General features: G+C 42.9%; 1 protein-coding gene across 5 annotated transcripts; it reads right to left on the bottom strand.

Moving 5' to 3' along the window:
* Positions 1-55: 55 nt before the first annotated feature.
* rnf157 (ring finger protein 157) lies at positions 56-19247 on the bottom strand. Of its 5 annotated transcripts, XM_041066754.1 has the most exons (21): positions 18271-19247; positions 14948-15066; positions 12556-12644; positions 11913-12062; positions 11203-11320; positions 11003-11069; positions 10862-10905; positions 10489-10536; positions 10257-10328; positions 9914-10073; positions 9265-9377; positions 8864-9096; positions 8596-8698; positions 8396-8504; positions 6735-6952; positions 6562-6624; positions 6420-6468; positions 4293-4403; positions 1978-2120; positions 1634-1639; positions 56-1396 (listed from the first exon to the last, which is right to left on the bottom strand). In XM_041066754.1, exons 1-21 carry the CDS (start codon positions 18356-18358, stop codon positions 1331-1333), a joined length of 2169 nt encoding a protein of 722 aa, XP_040922688.1. In that variant the 5' UTR covers positions 18359-19247; the 3' UTR covers positions 56-1330. The 5 variants fall into 5 exon arrangements, with proteins under 5 accessions (XP_040922688.1, XP_040922683.1, XP_040922684.1 ...); XM_041066749.1 differs by having other exon boundaries at positions 56-2120; XM_041066750.1 differs by having other exon boundaries at positions 56-2120; positions 6735-6853.
* Between the last annotated feature and the right edge of the window lie 83 nt (positions 19248-19330).

The following is a 19330-nucleotide window of genomic DNA, read 5'->3' as shown; positions in this document are numbered from 1 at the left end:
GTGCTGATTAACGAATCTTTCCCACTTACATGAACATCAGATCACTCAGTGACCATTTAGTTGCAAAAACTTTATTGTCCATTTGATATTTGACATTTTCACTCATAATTCTAGAAAAGTGGGGCCTTGTGGATTCGGGACCCATTCCTTTGATGTCATACTGCGACCGGTGCCAGAGAACGGCTTCATCTACACATTCAGACTGTAATCACATGACTGTTTGCAGCTTGGATATAGTAGTGCAGTAGTCTTGACCTCAGCAGTTCGGTCAAGGGAATAGGGAGCCAGCAACCGATTATATAACACTACAGAAAGATATGGTACGGCCTCATGTGTGTGCAGTGATCCATCATCAAGTATTCTACAGGAGGGTGCAGGCTGACCTAGACTAACATGCTTACTCTACTATCGTCTCATGCACCGCAACGTGTGTCGTCTAGGAAACAGCTACTAGTGCATTAAATGTTGATATTGTCCCTTTTCGGTTGTTCGTTACATGAGCACGCGTGTGCGCGCGAGTGTGTAAACCTTTACAAGTTTTTCACATATTTTCATCCACATTCTAATAAACAACACAGTGTTTTTGCAACAAATTAAAACACAGAAACGGAGAACATCAACGACAGGTGAGCTATACATTAAAGTTGTACAAAACCAAAACAACTAAAAGCTTCACAGACGAGGAGAAAAGGGCTCGTCGGGTTGATAATCACGGGGAGTGTGAGGATGAGCATAATGCCAGCTAACCACAGTGTGGCCTAAATCTCACGTTTAGGTTTTCAGATTCACCGTATGCTGTCTTTGTCACAATTAATCCCTTCACAATGGCAAAGTTAAAATAAAAAATAACAATTAAACGCAATGAAATGTTGGAATCTGAATACAACAGGCCAGTGCAAACACTTCGTCACTGTTTGAACTGTGAATGAGCGCCCTCCTGCAGGGGAAAAGGAGGAGATGCAGCTTCAGCATCTTTATTGCTTGGTGGTACTTGCTGATTTCCAGTTGCAACTATGAAAATACTGACATGCTAACACGGAGCGGCAGAAGGAGAGGGTGGCATGATGGGTGTGTGTTTAAAGAACCAGTTATGGGTTCAAAGTCTGTGTTTAACTCCAGTCCAGGTGACAATTCAGATGTCACATACATTCCCCTTCTTCCACCTCTTACATTCTATGTAAAGTGTCTTTTTCTTCCCACTTCTGTTCATCTTGGCGGACAGTTCTTGGCTGGAACGCCACCTCACAAGTCCAAGCGTTTAATGGATTCACATTCAGCAGAGGTTGTCGTGTTTGAAAATCATGGCGGGAATGAGAGGAAAAAAATAAAATCAGCAGGAGTCGAAAAGCTGCATGCGAAGTTGAGACGAGAGCTCCCTGATCCGAGGAGTCAGCACGTTTTAGTTCGCTAAGGTCGGGTTAAACAGTCCGGTGTGAGCTGACTTCTATATAGTGTCCGAAGACTCATTCAACGCACAGTTTATAACAGAGAAGAAGAAGTACATTAGTAATAAATCCGATTGCCGAACACAGTAGCCCCTGACTGTTTGGCTGGTAAGAGAGGACAGGAGAGGAGAGGAGGGGAAAGGAAAGGAAAGGAGCAGCATGTTTGCTTCTAAAGATAGTGTCACAATACACAGCTCTCATTGGTTAGACCTACAGGTAATAAATAATATTGTAGCAGTAGGTTAATAGTTCCCACAACAATTTAGGTCACAGACGAAAAAAAAAAACGGAAAGGAATCGTCTGAGATAAAAGTGTAGAGAGGTGATGCTGTTTGTTCCTCTTCCCTCAGCGCCAACAATGACAATCCATCCAGGAGATGTTCAGAAAGGTGGGGATGGGTTTCCCTGTTCAGCGAGGACAGTGTCCAGTGATGCAGCAGTATGGCAGGGTAAGGAGAGCTGACTCTGGACGGATAAGGTTAAGTGTGTGTGTGTCTGTGTGTGTGTGTGTGTTTGTGTGAGTGTGTTACACAATGAGTGGTCCGCGGCGGGGATGTTTAGGACTCTGGTTGTCCCTGTTATCTGCCCCCTGCTCCTCCAGGTTGATATTGCTGGTGGAGGTGTGGTGGGGGAGGGGCTCCAAAACAGGCCTGTACCCCCCGAGGTACATCAGACCTGAATGAGAGAAGAAGACAGCGAGAGAGAGAGAGCAATGATGGTTAGGCTGCAAAATCAAACCGGAAACTGGACAGGACACTGCCGTATGTCACCAGTGCAGTTTCATGTCCAAAAACTGAAAAACAGCTACGAGATAGGACAGTACTGTCTCACTCATTTTCTACTAACTTCTGTTTTAATTTCTGATTTTTTTCACATGGTGTGTGGTGGTGTAGGACAACCAGAATCTCACAAGGCCTTAGATAGAAACTAGTTTCCACCTGTTTTTATGTCACAAAGATTTTATGTTTGGCTAAAGAGGAAAAGCTGTTGTATTGAGTAAAATCATGACGTACATGAATCCTGTGACCTAAAGGTCCACCGAAGAGACAAAAACATCAGATCAGTTTGGAGCAATGAGACTGTAACATCCCAAATTAACTGTGTACAAAACACACATACATTAGGTCAGTTTGATTGATATTGTGCGAGGAGACCAAAGCTGAAAACCGCCTGGTCAGTAAAGAGGATTCTTCCTTACTTAGAAAATCCGACAAGGCCTCAAATGTAAACCAGCAGTGGCCAAACAAGATGGTCCTGACCCATGGTGAATAAATGCAACTATCAGCCAGGAAAAATGCAACTTGCAGGGAATAAAATTATTGATCGTTTTAGAATACAGGAATGTATATAATGTAGGATCAATTCTGAGCTGTGACTGGAAACAGATAAACACATAAAGATCAAAGCAAATTACAATTTGTGACCCTGGTGTCTGATCTACCATCTGACCGTAACTCCATACCTAGTCCTCAATGTGCACTGGGCACGACTCCTCATCTGTCCATCCGAAAGAAGGCGAAAGAAGGAAAAGAGTCAGAGGAGAGAAAGAAAGAGGGAAGAAGAAGAACGAGGGAAATGTCCAGGAAAAGACAGCAGAAGATGTGAAGAATGAGAGGGGAAGAAAAGGAGAGAAACAGAGAGATAACAAAACGCTTTTACGACACACAAAGAGAAAACATGTCACAACATCCACCGTAAAACACCAAAGGGGTGAGATAGGTTCAGGGAAATGATGGGAAATCAGGGTTTGACAGAGGGGGAGAGTGAAAGCTTCGAGAGTGACGCAGAGCTAAAGGATGTGAAGGAAGTTTGAACATAAAATTACTCAACTTTTATGCCAAATTAACCCTCTGAAGTCAGTCTACAGCCACGTTTGTATTTACAAATCCCCTTACATGTAAAAAGAAAGAAAACTATAGTTTCAATTATTATTCTTATATTGGTGTGTATAAATACTAAAACAATATATTTCACAACCTTGAGCTGGTCTATAATAATAATAATAACTTTAGTGACAAGGACTGTAGATTTTTACAGGCACCTGTGTTTTATTTCATATATCCTGGGTTCCTGTTATAATTTGAGTCAGACAATGCATGTGGGGTAAGGACAGATTAAAAGGGTGGCACAAAGACAAAAATCAGTGCATTAAAAGTCTCCAGAGGGTTAAATAATTTAAAAATGCTGTTAATCGAGAACAAAACTGAGACCTCTAGCTCTCATCACAGTGACCCACCAAGTGTTGAGAAGCAGGAGGAGGATTGGGAGAGGACAGGAGGGAAGATGGCGGGGTGTAAGAATGAGTAGCAGATGTTTGGCAAAGCGGCTCGGAGCTGGCAGACGCTGAACATGAACTTCAGTTCTGGGATGGACCAGACTCTTTCTCTCTCTCTCTCTCTCTCACACACACACACACAAACAGAAAACACAGCATGCAGTAGGCACTCGTCCGACACACAATAAGATGAACTCACACACACAAACACACACACACCAGGGCTTCAGCTAAAGGGGAGAGGAGGGAGAGAGTGCAGAGCTACCCGTATCTGAAAAAGCAATGAAGCACCACAACACCAAAGGGTAGGAATGAAGAGAAGAAGGAAGGCTCCAGATCTTCATGCTGGGCAAAGATGCTACAAAATGTCGTCTCTGGTCGCTAGCTGCTACTGCTGCTCTAGCTTTAATCTAAACTAGCATGCTAGCATAGAAAGCTAATGTGTCAGAAGGCATTAATTGTTCTGACTGATGACTCATGCACTCCTCGCTTTTCCTTTCCTCTTGTGTCTCTCCTCCCCCCCACCCAGTTCTCAGCTCTCATCGGTCCATGTTCGGGAGGTTGCCACTCACCGGCGAATCGGCTGTCGGGAGCCTGCTCATTATCCAGCCCCAAAGAGGGCGTGTCACAGAGGGCGACGCCCTGATTGTTATTGGCCAACTCTGGACACCTGCTCCGCCCACCTGCAAGCGAGGGCAAAGGTCAAACAAGAGCAGCCAGGCACAGCAGGGGGAGGGAAAGGGGGACAGGCAGGGTGAGGGAAGGACGGGGGAAGGCGTCAGAGGTGAAGGGGTGAAGTCGGCCATGCTGGAACAGCAAGAGTAAAATAACAAATGATAAAATGTCTCTGCAGTTGATCAGTGTGAGTCTAAACTAACATGAAGTTTAAAGGGAGTTCGGAGAGACATCAAAATCATCAGTGTTTTCAATGAAAGCTTGATTACGATTATTATGATCCAATGATTCTCAAACTGTCGGGCACACAGGACCAGGGTAAATGCAAAAATCTGACTCATGAAGGAAGAATAAAAAAAGAACGGCTGTTCTGATGCTTGCAGGGTTTGCTTTGCAGGATATAAATAGACAGAATAAGATGTACAAGATGGAAAGCTTGTTCACAGAGAAGGAAATAAATACAAGGTTATCCTGTGGTCTGTTTCCAAGATATAATTATTTAACATAAAATAATGAAACAGTGCAGTAAACTATCCCAGTTGCTAAGGTATTTCATTCCCTGGATCAGCAAAAAACAGACGTTAGTTCAATTCAATGTTTTGTGTCGGGGTATATGGTATCTTGATATAAAATGATGTAAACTGTGATATAAGATTTTGTTTATTCTTATTATCAGTGTTAAAAAATTGTTAAAGCTGCCGCTCTGCTCTCGTATTTTCAGTTTCTTCGCCATCACTCAACAACAGTGTTTGCCGATACATGATGAATGATTATCAGATTTTGGTGCCTTGTTTCTCATCGGTTAGGACAGCTGACAAATGAGACAGAAATCTAAACGGAAACTCTGCGGATGAGCATTTTCTGCCTTTTTCCAGGATGGCCATGTAATAAATACTGACATGTTTAATATGTGCCAGTGCCTCATGCCTGCAGTGAGTGTGTGTGTGTGGAACTAATGAGGAGGAAGTGACACAGATGACTGAATGATTGGCAGCTCAGCACAGAGACACAGACAGGGCACATACAGAAGCTGTCTGGCAGCGCCGGTGCAGATGCACACACACATGTGCGTGCAAGCATACATCCTATAGTGCGTGTGCATATTCACAGTCTGTCAGGCAAGACGGGTCCGCTCGTCTCCTAAGGAACTGAAAGGTCCTTCAGTAACTCTCACAGGTACTCAGAGATTGTTCCAGTCTGGCCCAAGGTGTCAGAACACACACACACACACACACACACTCTCCACAGAGAAACTAATGTACATAAACAAGTTTCAAACTGGTGTCTAATGAAAGGTGACGCTGTGTTTGCTTCAAGCCTACTGATCATGGACTCACACTCTCTATACACCACAACACCTTCTTTTGCCCTCCATCTCCCTCTCTCTCTCTTTCACACACACACACACACACACACTCGCAGGCACATAAACAGCATTCAGCAGCAGTGCAAATGGAGCACGAAGAAGCTTCATGATGCAGCAGATGCAGACTGCAGTGCCTTGTGTGCAAAACAAATAAATGACACACTTCATACATATACAGTAAATACACAAACGCACATACTGTACACACATCCATTTATATACAGATGCAAATCATGCAAATGCAAGTCAGTAGCCTGGTGTGCAGCAGAACCTCATCCAAACAACACAGGAAGCCGGTGCGTGCTTGTTTCCTGAAAGCAGGCACTGATCGATCTGAATATTAAATTCACCAATCAGGAAATTTAATATTGGTAAGTATTAAATTCACCAATCAGGAAACATTGATTCTAAAATAGGACAAGGAAATAAATAAATGTCACTCAAATAGAGTTTTCACTGCCTGATCCATGAGCTGTGTAATAGTTCAGGTGCTGGATTCCCGAAGGGTGTAGGATTGATATCGGTTCGGCACTGGAGGGCAGGTTTGTAATGAAAGAGTTTGCATGAAAACTCTTTTTCACATGGCCCAAGAGTGCAGCAAATGCAAAGGGAAGTGAGAGGCCTGGGGTGAAAGGTGAGGGATGGTCACCATAGTTACCTTTCCCATTAGAAGGGGAGGAGCAGTCCTCTTCTGTAACATCATTTCCCTGGAGAAAAGACAAAAAGGGTTTATAAAATGAGCATAAAAAATAAATGAGCATTGACTACACCATGTTCAAACATCAGTGTGCTATAGTCACCTCTGAGTCCTGCTCCTCTACAGCCAATGAGTAGTTTTTCTCCTTTGGCTCCTTCGAAAACTCCTGAATGAAAGAAAAGCAGAGAAACAGAGGGAGACGCTCCAAAGATGAGATGACACATTTATATTAAATGACAGGATAATGCAGCAAATTCGTCCTCCCTCCATCCTCACCCCATCTTGCTGCGACGGCCCTCGGCTCTCCATGGAGGCGTCCTGGTTCTCCTCGCCCTCCGCGTCGTCTCCCCCCTCCTCCCCCCCGGGCTCGCCTTCGGCCCCGGCCAGGTAGGACCCTGACATGGAGGACATGGTGTCAGTGCTGATGTGGGAGTGCTGCGAGTGGGACGAGGCCATGGACATCACTGACTGGGCCAGGCTGCTGCTCACTGGGTCTGGCAGACAGACGGAGACACACATCACGGTCTGGCTCGGGGGCCGGATGATTTTTTTTTTTCTTTGGTTGCCAGGTGAGACTTCCACCATTTCGAAAAAAAAAAAAAATTATCATTGTCAAATTAAAGAAATAGCTCAACATTTTGGGAACTATAGCACTGTCTAAAGTTCAAAAAGCTGCCAACCAGCACCCCCAAAGCTCACGAATGAACATGCAGGAGCCTGTTTATTTAGTCTATAAATAAACAGTGATGTAAAAACAACAATTTGTGGTTTTAGGGGAGTTCTGTGCCGTGACTATTTCTTGGCTAATAGCAGGCGGGTGCGGCGACTTCCCGGAGGCTTGACATCAAGATGGAAGCCTGGCAACACAATAGCCCCTTTTATACAGCGTGTTCAAGGCGGGAATGTTGCACTTTTATTCCTCCTCGCACAGATCCGGATCGATGTCTGTAAAGGAAAGAGCCGGCATGGCGCGACAGACGCTGATGCTGTTGTGTAACACGTCACGCCTCTGATTCCAGAAAGCTGGCATGCTCTCTAAAAATCACACACAGGGGCAGCATCATGTTGCCTCTGTTTGGTTCAGCGTACACAGGCAAAGCCAGAATAATGAGCAGTCTTTGTAGGAGCAATAAAGCGGGGTCTCTGTTTAAAATAGGCTAAAGACTGGATAAACATGTTTGAAGTTATTAGCTCACTGAGCCTTTCATTCCAGGTGAAATAACAGTCCTCTCTTCCTGTTTTGTGCCGAGACGCCATCCAGCAGTTTTCCCATAAAATCTGATCCAGTGGCACCAACACAAAATGCTGAGGTGGTACAAGCGTATGATTTATTTATGTTAAAATGCTCCATGCAGCGCCTTGGACCTCTTCCATTTTGCTTTCCTGCTAAATTCAAGAAGTACTGAACACCTCTTTGAAGAAAATGTTTTTCCAGACTGCTTAGTCTTAAAGAATCTGAGACAAAGAGAAACAGAGTGTGCACTACAGTGTCAATTTAAAGTAAGTAAGTAAGTAAGAATAAGTGTATCAGCCATGCAGGGAAGCGGTATTTCACATGGGAAAAGGAAGGACAAGAATAGCTGCATACAACAGATAAGTAACCTAACCTGAGAACGCCGACGCACTTCTCAGACATGGAATACGTAACTTTGGTGGCTTCATCTTTTCAGACATAAGTGACTTTTATGTTATTTAGTTTGGGGATATTCCAATAATGATCAATAATACAATAATGATTCACTGTCATTATGGTATGGTATTATGGAGTGTAGACTGATGGGCAAAAACATTTTTAAAAATTTAGCCATCACATCATAATTAAGAGTGCAAAAAGTAAAGGGGTCTGAAGGTGAAGCTGGTGCGATGGTTAAGATTTGGTTAAGGTTAGAATTAGATTGACGTTAGAGGTAGAAAGACGAACTGGAGCGTGCGTGTACCTTCCGGGGAGGTGATGGTGGAGGAGAGCGGGGTTCCTGTGCAGGATGACTGGTCGATGGCTCCAGACGAGGAGAGAGTCAGGTTCTCACTGTCTGGAGTCACTCCGCACTGTAAAACAACAAGAACAGCAATGAGAGATGAGCTCATGGCAACACATCATCCTTCACACAGAAACAAATATACATCCACACACACACACCTCCTGCTGGTCCACGACGAGTTTGTGGCGACAGGCCTCCGATTCACTGCACGACTTCTCATCCTCCTCCTCGGGAAGCACAGAGGAATTCTGGGAAAGTGACCTGAAATAGAAAAACACGATGGACCAGCCTCAGACAAAAATAACTGGAGTGGGTTCAATATTTAACACTGAAATAACAGAGAAGGAGAATTAAAAAAAAAAAAAAAACACACAATCTCATGCTACCAAGTGATTCAGATGAAATTTGAACACTCGTTCATCTCACTTTGAACCACTCTTCTTGAGCTTGAGTCCCTGACTGGAGTTGGAGTGGTCTAGGGGGGAGAGGGAGCGTGCCGGCGCCGGGTGGGGCTCGCTACTGTACGGAGGCAGCGCTCCGGAGACGTGGCTGGGACCGGAGTGGAGAGGAGGAGGAGCCACCGAGGAGGTGTTGAGGGGTCCATTCAACGCCTCCAACAGAGACACCACTTCGTAGCCTGGAGGGATGTGCTCCGACGCCTGAACACAAGGTGAGGACACTGAGGATGTGAGTTTCCTGGGACTGTGGATAGTCAATATTTCATATATATATATATATATATATATATATATATATATATATATATATATATATATATATATATATATATATATATATATATATATATGTTGTTGGCTCTGTCTCACCGAGTGCTCCTCTGAGTCTGAGGTCTGTGAAGTGATGACGGGGTTAAAGCTGGTAGGTGACAGAGGACTGAGTTTCTTCCTCATGGCTCGGATCTGTAGCAGAGCTCTGAACGCTGTAAAAACGAGGATATTAAAAGAGATTTAAAAGACAAGTATATATAATAATAATTACAATGACTCACTGTTCCTGTCCACTACAGTCTCTCCAATAAAACAACTCAGATTTTACACCTGCCTTTCCCCCGGTGTTAAATTTCAGACCCTTGTTCCTTTGCTGCAGTGCTCAGTCAGTGGTGATAAATCAGCTGACTATTGTTGTACATTTCCATTCCCCTTTCCCAGAAGCCCCTTAAAATACATACTGCATGAGATCAAACGTGCAATTTTCATCTGTGCTTCTTTCTACAGGTGCAAACCAACAGAGTGGTCCTTAAATAAGGACGGACCAACATAATTATACAGTTTATTGCCTAGAAAAGGGTTGCAAATTCTTAGTAACTGCAATTTCTACCTCCCAAGAACTCACAACACTGGGAAAATCCCCCTATAAAATTAAGTCTGATGCATTTTAAACAAACTTTAAAAGTCTTCTGAAACAGCTGGCATCTCATCCTGGAAAGGAACTCTTTTAGGATTAACTGGAACTCACGCAGTCTACAGATAGGGCAGCAGTTGGCCTGGTAGCGCAGCGTGTCTGCACAGGCGTTGCAGAGACACAGGTGCCTGCACGGCAAGATGAGTGTGTCTCGCACGTCCGACAAACACACCACGCACTCCGCACTGTTGTCACTGATCTCATCGTCAGCAACCTGGGGGACAAAAAAAAAAAAAACATTCAAATGTTATGAAGAAAGAGAATTTTTAAGTCACTGACTTGAGCAACAAAGACAGTTACACTGATTCATTTCACTACACAGTCATGTCACTTCTGATGCACTGGAAGAGGAGCAGACAGAAAAATCTCGTGTCATTTTCATATATCTGATATTTACCTTTGATTCTTGGCTGTTGTATTTGTTCTCTATCCCATAGATCTCCTGCAGTAGATAACTCACTCCATCCACCTGGGAAAAGGAAAATGTTGAAGAATAAAGGCAGTAGGTCTCAAGGGCCAGGTGAAATGTTCAAGAGGAAAATAAAGCCTTCCTGTATCCTTGTCTTTCAAAAGCGTAAAAAATGTTTTACACAAAAGGAGGAAGGAAGGAAAGCGTATTCTGTATTTACCACTTGTTTCTGCTTCAGAGGCTTCACACAGTAGCTCCCATCCATGTGCTGCCAAAGAAAGGAGCAGTGGTTCATTTTATTATTTAAATTAATTCTAAAATTGAATTTACCTACATGAACTGCAGTTTGTCTACGTGCTTAATTCATATACATAAACCCCTACATGTTAATTTTCACTTTCATCACCACACAGCAGTACAAGCCTTTACCCTGTACCTATTATCCAAAACCCAATCAATCGATAAATTCATCCATTCATTATCAAAATGGTAGCTGGAAAATGTCTCTCTCGAATCTGAGAACTGAGGCAATATATGCATAACAGCGACAACATCTCATTGGCTCTGGCTCTGCCAAAGAGCGTCTGTCTTACCTTTTCAAATGTAGCCAGCAGAATGTGAGAGTGTCCCAAATGTTCTGCAGAGATTAAAGACAGTGGACACAAATTTGCTCAAAATTCTGCGGCTGCACTTTCACATCAGACCATCAGTGTGATGAACACACAGTAATTCACCTTCTCCCTCGTCTACAACAGCCTGCACCACCATGGGGAAAATCTCCTTGTCCATATCAAACAGCAGCTGAGGAGTGGACAGAAAGGGAGGACATTAGCACACTAGAACTGCATCTATGTGTATAAAACTGGTTTCACGCCGCAGCACAGCCTCGTACAGACGTGTGCTTCTGCGCACAGCCTACAGACAGATGGCCCACCTCCTCGTCGGCCCATTCGCTGAGGTTGACGGTGTGCGAGGGCAGGCAGAACTGCTGGCAAACTCCCCTCTTGAAGTGCACGGTCTCAGACTGCAGAGAGCTGTCCTGGGGCAGGTAACTGCAGGAAACACACACATACAGTCAGTCAATGCACAAAATACATCAGTCCCCTTACCTGTATCACAGGTTATACAAGACACTTAATACATCACTGTGTAGGCCTCATTGGGATCATTATGTAGGGCAGTCCCCTTCAGTATGGTCAGTCTCAGCCCCTGTCCCTATCCGGTGGATGGAATCATCCTTTGCTGTCTCATGAGAGAAAACGCTGTGACACTCAGAATCTTTCACAGAAGCTTTTGATGGTGCACCTGCTGTAGCCAAGTCACAGCAGGGGAAATATTGTGCCAAAATAAATTTGACACGTTTTCAACATTTGAGTCGGAGTAATTTGTGCTCATCTCGAGTGATTGCAGACAGTTTAGTGTTCAGCAGTAAATCAGCACACACATTACTAAAGCTGTGATTTTTAAGACATCTGAATCTACATAACATTCACAAACAGTAAAAACAGGTAAATTCTGCTGATTGAAACTAGGGATATTTCATTACAACGACAAACTACAGACACTGACCAACCAACCAATTTCAGCAAATACTGTAACACTGTGCATCGAGTGTTATTTGACCATGAGAAAAAACACACTTACACTGGCACTCCGTTGTGAAACTCCTCTATGGCCTGGTAGTAGATGGTGATGGCCACCTGCGTGTCAGCATCGAAGGTGAACTCCACGTTGTAGCAGGCCCTGTTCTTCCCCGCCGCCTCATCGCCCGGCAGCTTCAGGTCCTCGCTGCACCTGGTGGGGGGCAGGGAGAAGGATTTATAAAAGAGAAGAGAATTAAATCTATGAGCTTCATGCTTTAATCATCATACAGGAATGATCTGAAACAGGCGGATTCATTTATTGTTAGAATTTGTGTAATGAACATTTTTAAAGTCAATAATTAACCTGGGAATTTCTTGAGATCTTAGAATCACTTATCCTGTTTTTTCATGTTTGTTATATGATGATTTTTTTGGTGTGTGAGTCTTTTGTCCTGTTTCCAGGGAGACGGGATATTTTGTGCTTTTGTTTTTAGCTTGAATTTTGTGTCTGGATGTCATATGCAACAATTATACCTGAAAAAAACAAAAGTTCGAATTACAAGAAAACACAGGTTTGATTTGACGCTACCCCTTCAATTAGCTGCTGTGGCTTGCTCCCTAAAAATAGCTCAGTGGGTATAAAATTAGACAACAGTGGTGAATCAGGGGGTTGCGTATGTGTTTAGGTGGATAGAGGTGCGTACCGTACGAGCCGCAGTGTGTCCTTGCGGATATTTATAAGGCTTCGTAACGTCTTTACTGGTTCCTGAGGTGGAGGGGCTGCGTACGGGAACTGAAAACAAAAAGAAAACAACAAATTATAGATGTAAAATACAAGTTATGAGACTGAAGAGTAGTGGCATTCAGCTTTCCTCAACCACCCCGACATTCCTGTCTTTACCACAGGGAATTCAGGGTTACACGATGACCGCGGCTGCTCCTGGTTTAACCTTAACACAAAAGTGTTGTCAGCACCAGTGAGATCTGTGCTGACAAGTGCTGAGCTGGAGCAAAAAATCTGCTCAGACTGTGTCTTTCCAGGGATACGGCTGACACTTCAGACACTGTTTGGCACATTTCTGCACACACAGGGACCACAGGAGTGTAAAGCAGTCCAGGGTCAAACTGAGTCTGTCGTTAATTCAAGCTGGTGAAAAGGGTGAGGTTCACCACATCAGGAAAATTTTCATAATATCAGGTCACAGATAAGGATGTAAAATGCCTTCCGTGAACGGATAAAATTTCTGCTTTTTCACTGACCAACTCCACCTCCAGAGATGAAAACTAGCATTTAAAAAATCCTGGTGTAAAATCGACACACAACCTTTAAACTTGACCCAGTCTGTGGTTCGCTTCCCAGCCCTCTTTTGTTGTGCGTTTGAAGCCAGAAGCTGCTGACTGAGCGTAAAGGGAGAGCCGAGGTGGTTTGAGAATCTCTGGAGGAGAAACATGCAGGATGTGGTCAGATACCTCCACACTACAACCCCTCATCTGTGTGAGTGGATAAGGGTGTTTGTGCGGCTCTGAATGGCACCGTATTCAGTATTATTACACATCTGGGCTCAGCAGGAGTCACGCCTGTAAACCACACAAACAAACACACACACGGAGCAACAGACGCTGAAAAGAGCCATTCACTGGAAACTCACTGGCAACACCGTAGGTCTTACACTGGTCTATATTTCCTCATACATGCTCAGGCTAAAATAAAAAGATTAGGCTGTTGTAAGTATTTCCTCTCGTATCATCCTCTCGGGAACATGAATGTACAAAATTTCACGGCAATCCATCCAACAGTTGGTAATTGAGTTGAATAGTTGAGATATTCCAGTCTCTACCTACTGACAAACCAACATGGCTATCCCTACGGACAATATCCATTTTGGATATCCCTGTGCTTCAGACGGGAGTTTCTGAAAATCCCTAAACATAGCCCCGTCCATTATCATATTTGTAGAGTGGTGCAGGAGACTGAGAACACAACAACTGCGGTCGGGTTTATGATTCCACAGCACCATCTGCTTAGAAACCACCAAACATTATATAATGCTGGTAAAGCTTCAGATACACATACAAGGGAAAAAAAACACCATCACCAGCTGAATTCTGTGCCCACAGGAGGATTATAAACACCCACATAATCGGGAGAAAAACTGCACTCCTAATTTTAGCCCCAGTCTAGACAGAAACAGCAGTGCGACTGAGATTAGCACGGAGAGATGGAGCCCAGTCTCTCCATATCAGCTTCACTTAGTCAGATTTAACTTTAACTCCCTCCAAGCCTTTTGGTCCGTGTCAAATTCCCTATTTTCCTCCCTGGACATGAGCTCTTTTTTATCTGCAGCTCTCATTAGTTTGACCTTCAGGTTCACGATTAGGTTCAACGAACCCTCCAGAGGAACCATCCCTTATCAACATTTCTGCACGGGGAGCTGGCAGACTGTCATTTCACTTTTAATTAGTTTGACAGGATGAGACGTATGAATAAATTTCAATCAGTGACAGTCTGAAAGCCTGTTAATTGCCACCGCAGGAGTCACAGCTGCTGAAATGTATCTGCTCCTGTTTAACTTCAAAGAGGTTGCTTCACATTTTGATGCTGAGTAGTTGATTAATCAAATAGGTAATTGACCAATGGACAAAAAAATGCTTTTTTTGCTCCTCAAATGAGAGGATTTGCTGTTTTTCTCTATTTTATATCACTGTAAATGAACAGTGATATAAAATTTTGACTGTTGGCTGAACAACACAAGAAATTTTAAGACATCATCTTGGCATTTTTCTTAAATTTGACCCTGTTTTTATATATACTTTTATAATCTTCAATCAATTTTATGCAATATTGCAACTTCATTCTTGACATCTGAAACAACTTGCATTTTCAACTTTTAGGCCAACGTGGGAAAGAGGTTTTCCTTAAAATGCTCAGAGAAAATGGAAATCTACAATTTTCTTGACAACTGGGCAGAATCCATCCACTGAGGAAGATTACGCGATGTGATCGAAAGCTCCAGAAAAACTGCTGGGGTAACCTCGAGGTGAGATTGTTTAAGTCTTTAACATACGATCTAGCTCTTAGTGTGTGAGAATACCTACCGCTACAGGTCTGGTCCCCAGGAAGTTAAGGTCTGTGTTTTCCCCAAACAGGTAACCCTCCGGATGGGTGGAGTCAAACTTCTCTCCCCCCATGATGAAGTGGCTGGCGAAGTAACTCCCTGCACAGAAAGAGACTCACTTTTAAACACAATAAACTCAGTAGACATCACAACACCTGAGATTAAAACAATCATATGAAGGGAAAAAAGCTACATCACAAACTGCGTATATTGCGCAATGAAAGACAATATTTTGACAGTACCTAGAAACAAGACAGAATGAGACAGATTGCTGGTCTACAGTATTATATTTTATGTTTATTATAGTATAGAAAATATTAGAAAAGGCATTATTTGCCTGGTTCCAGACACTTCAATCTCTACCCTCATCCCTAACTCTGAGCTACTTGAACCATAAAGCAAAAAAGGACAATTCAAAGTGCTGAAATAATGTTTTTCTTTTTTCATTTGTTGGAAGGCAAATAAAATTTTAGCCCCCAATAACAGACAAAGAGGCTGGTTAAAACTGAGATGTTTTTGCAGTCATTCCGTTCCCAGTTGCAAAGCCTACGCATCTGGCACTTCACTGGCATAAAACATTAACGGTTCTGTTTAATATCTGACCCATTTCGCTGGCACCGTTAGCCACAGATACCTCCAGTCACCACTGAAACACCCAAATAATCTCAAACTGCTTGATCTCAAAGACCAAAAACAACAACTATTGAGCTTTACAGGCTTTTATCCAAAAACGATAGAGTACAGGTGGCATGAGTCTGAAAATGATGGGAAAAGGTAGAGCGGTTTTACTTCATGAAGACAAACGAAGCCCTGGAGAGGAATGGTGAAGGTGTACTAATTTAAGTTGGGTTGTCGTTGGCCTGCAGCTTGCCCACCTGTTTACCAAGAGTTTTGGGTTGATGACAACAAGACTAAATAGACGTTCTGCCTTTTAATCATAGGGTGGGCTAATATCCTAAGCCTGTAATAGTGGTTTGGAGTCTTTAAATACATGCTGGACATTTAAGTCATGTTTCTGCTGGGAGGGCATTTAGTCTGGCATTGCTGATCTGAATCAAACTCTGTTTTCCTTCACAATCATTAATGATGGAGAAAACAGAGGGGATTGGATGCTCTGACCTTAAATATATTCACTCTGTAGAAAAATCCCCAACACGACAAACCACGAACTAAAAAAAGCCCCAATGACGATGCACTCTCTCTCTCTCTCTCTCTCCATTACCTTATTATTATTTACAGCTGGTGGGAGAGACGAGCTGGGTCGAGGCTTTGTCACCAGATCCCACAGACAGGAACTGGGGCTGACAGATCGGTTTCACCGGCAGCCATCGGCACCACCACTCCTTCAGGCTGCAACCACGACCGTTATATATCACAAATTCATATGTCCCTATGACTAACTCAGCTGAACTGTGGTGAGAGGAGCCTTAATGGCAGCCACAAGTCAACCATTTTTTATTCCCTTTTATTCTCTCTTCAGTGTCACTATAAATCTAAGATATCATTGTGATATCTGTATATAGCCTAACACATCACATCTAAGCACAATAAAATACTATTTATATTCCCTGATTCTATTTCAGATTTCATTTTGTGAGAGATTTTAATTTACTTTATGTCTTTGCTTATGACAGAACTGGAAAGCAATAACATTATATCTTCACAACATGATTTGGACGGTAATATTGGATTACTGCTAAACCTCAATCACGAGCTCAACATAGTGCTGCAATCACAAAGTGAACGATTTAAAAAGAAAAACAAATTCAACACACACATGGGTCACTTCGAAATCTATTTAACTATATGGCCAGCCCTAGTATATATATATATATATTGCCTTAATAATACACAATATAAATTTAGCACAACTGTTAGTTTAGTTAGGAAATAATTGATCAAATTCAGAATCTGACAAGTTAGTAGTTAATTAATCGGCTGGTCGATCGACAAAAAATTAATCAGCAACTATTTTAATAATCAGTCTAAGTTGTGACTTTTAGCCATTTTTGCTTATGAAAATCCCAAAATGTTACAGGTTCAAACATCTGTTCCTGTTCCAAATGTGATTTTTTTGCTGGTTTTCATGATGTTCTACAATAAAGCATTGAATGTCTTCAGGTTTTGGACTGCTGGTTGGACAAAACAAACAGTCTGAAGCTGTCACACTGGGCTCTGGGAAACAGTGGAGGGCATTTTTCACCGTTTTATGATGTTTTTTTTGACCAAATTATTAACTGATTGAGAAAATGACTGAAGAAAATAATCGATAAAGGAAAAGATAGTTTCAGTCTTAGTTTTACATTTAAAAAATAAAAAGGTAAGATACCTGGGAAAAAGATATATCATTGTGCGTTACACTTTGTCTTCATATTAGAGCTGAAAAATGGTTGTCAGAACAATTATGAAAATTGACTAATCACCTAATGCCAAACATTCGCTCTTTACAGCTTCTTAAATGTGAGGACTTGCTGCTTTTGTCACTGTGAAATGACAAAAGTTTTGGCATGTTGAAGACATCAGCCTCTGCTCTGGGAAATCGTGGTATTTATTTTTTAATATTTTGACATTTTACATTGAAAAACTAATCTTTTTAAAGGATTATGGAATTAATGGTTGCAGTCCAATTTTAAACTAGAAAGCCTCATTTACACTGAACACACATTACTTTCATGTGTAAGCATCCCTACTGCTGATCGTGATTGGTCTTTTTTTTAATTTTCATCCTCTTGGGACCCGTCATCACCTATTTATTTTACAGGCAGACAGTAGCAGTCATGAAGCATCAACCCAAGTACAGCTACCTACTAACAGATGCTCACAGATGGACCAAAATAAGAGCCGATCCCAGTTCAGCAAACAGATGAAAATATAAGCACTGCTTGTATAAATATGTGGGTAATTAGATTAATAAAACACAGTATCCTTCCATGGATATTACCACAAAGCTGCAATGCGAGGAATACATTTGAATATATGATAAAAATGTAAAAAAAAAAAAAAAAAATTAAAATGAAGTGAAGGAAAAGTTCAATGTGAGCACGATCAGGGAAAAATTCAGCTGATAAGAGGCTCAGAGAAATCAGGTATGGATCCTCCCTCTCTCCACAGGTAGCTACACCAGGTTAAAGGCCGACATGCCTGTAGGCCTGTCAGCAACCAAGGTACGGTGGTGATGCCTAGGCTGCTTTTCATTCGCCCTAATGCGTTTAATCTACAAATAAAGCATCTGCAGTAAGCTTTGGAGCATGTTAACAGATACCCCCCCACCCCCACGGCCCGACCTGTTGTTCGGTGACTTACCAGATTTCGGCGGATAACGGTACACCGAATTGGACGGAATGTCCACCTCTTCCACGCCTATGTTTTGTCTGCTTGTTAAAGCTCCCATTTCCAGTCAAACGAAGACCACACGGGTAAACGGACATAACACTTCAGGCTCGCTTTGTTCGCGGAGTCTCCTTATTCCCCGTCATTTAATCCAGTTCGTGCTGCCCTGTCCATTTCTGTCGGGTCCGAGCCCCGCCGTGAATGTGACCGTCCCGGGGATTAGTAGCTGTTCTCTGGCTGCTTATCTCTCCCCCTGGTCGACGGTGCAGCTCGTTTTGAGGCAGAAAACAGCCGTTAATAGCGGCGAGGCGCTCTCATGGTGCGCCGCAAACGCACAGTCGACCGAAGCGAAATCTCCGTGCCTGCTTGGCTTTAGTTTTTTTTGTTAGTTTTTTTTTTTTTTTTTCACTTTACAGGCGAGCGTGTGGTACAAAACAGCGGTGTGGTCGTCGACATCTCCCGGCCCACTGGATGTTGATCATGTATCCCCGGTGCTTGCCTTTGCTGGATCCTGTCAAAGAGGTCTGTGGCTCCCCATGACGTCAGCCAGGCACAAATCCGGACCGTGGTTTTTGCGCAGTCCCCCTCTCCCTCTCTCCCTCTCTCTCCCTCTCTCTCTCTCCAGCAGCCGCAGCTAGTGCCGACCAACCCGGTGACTGCAGTGCAGAGGACGGTTCTGTAAAATACACACCTGGCCGAAATTGTCCAAATCCCCTAAACATGAGAGAAAATGTCTGCGAAAGCGTAATAATCTAGTCTAACATCAGAACAGACTCTCGCTATGATTAAAAAAAATAAGCTAGCTGAAGCGTTTTTCGCAACAGGTAGTGTCAGGAATCAAACTGAGCCGACCGACCCAAGATTCAGAACAATTTAACCTGCAGTTTTAACGAGAAAAAAAACATGAACTCAAGAAAAATAACGAGTAACATGTTTTAAATGAAACTCGTTTTTTTTAAGGCAGAATAACGGTCCAACATTAGGGTTAAACCACCTCCTCGTCGACAGAGGGCAGAGTGACGGCTGATGCGAA

The sequence above is a fragment of the Toxotes jaculatrix genome, chromosome 21 (assembly GCF_017976425.1).
Source record: "Toxotes jaculatrix isolate fToxJac2 chromosome 21, fToxJac2.pri, whole genome shotgun sequence".
In the NCBI taxonomy this organism is placed as follows: Eukaryota; Metazoa; Chordata; class Actinopteri; family Toxotidae; genus Toxotes; species Toxotes jaculatrix.
This window is presented reverse-complemented; position numbering and strand designations above follow the sequence as displayed.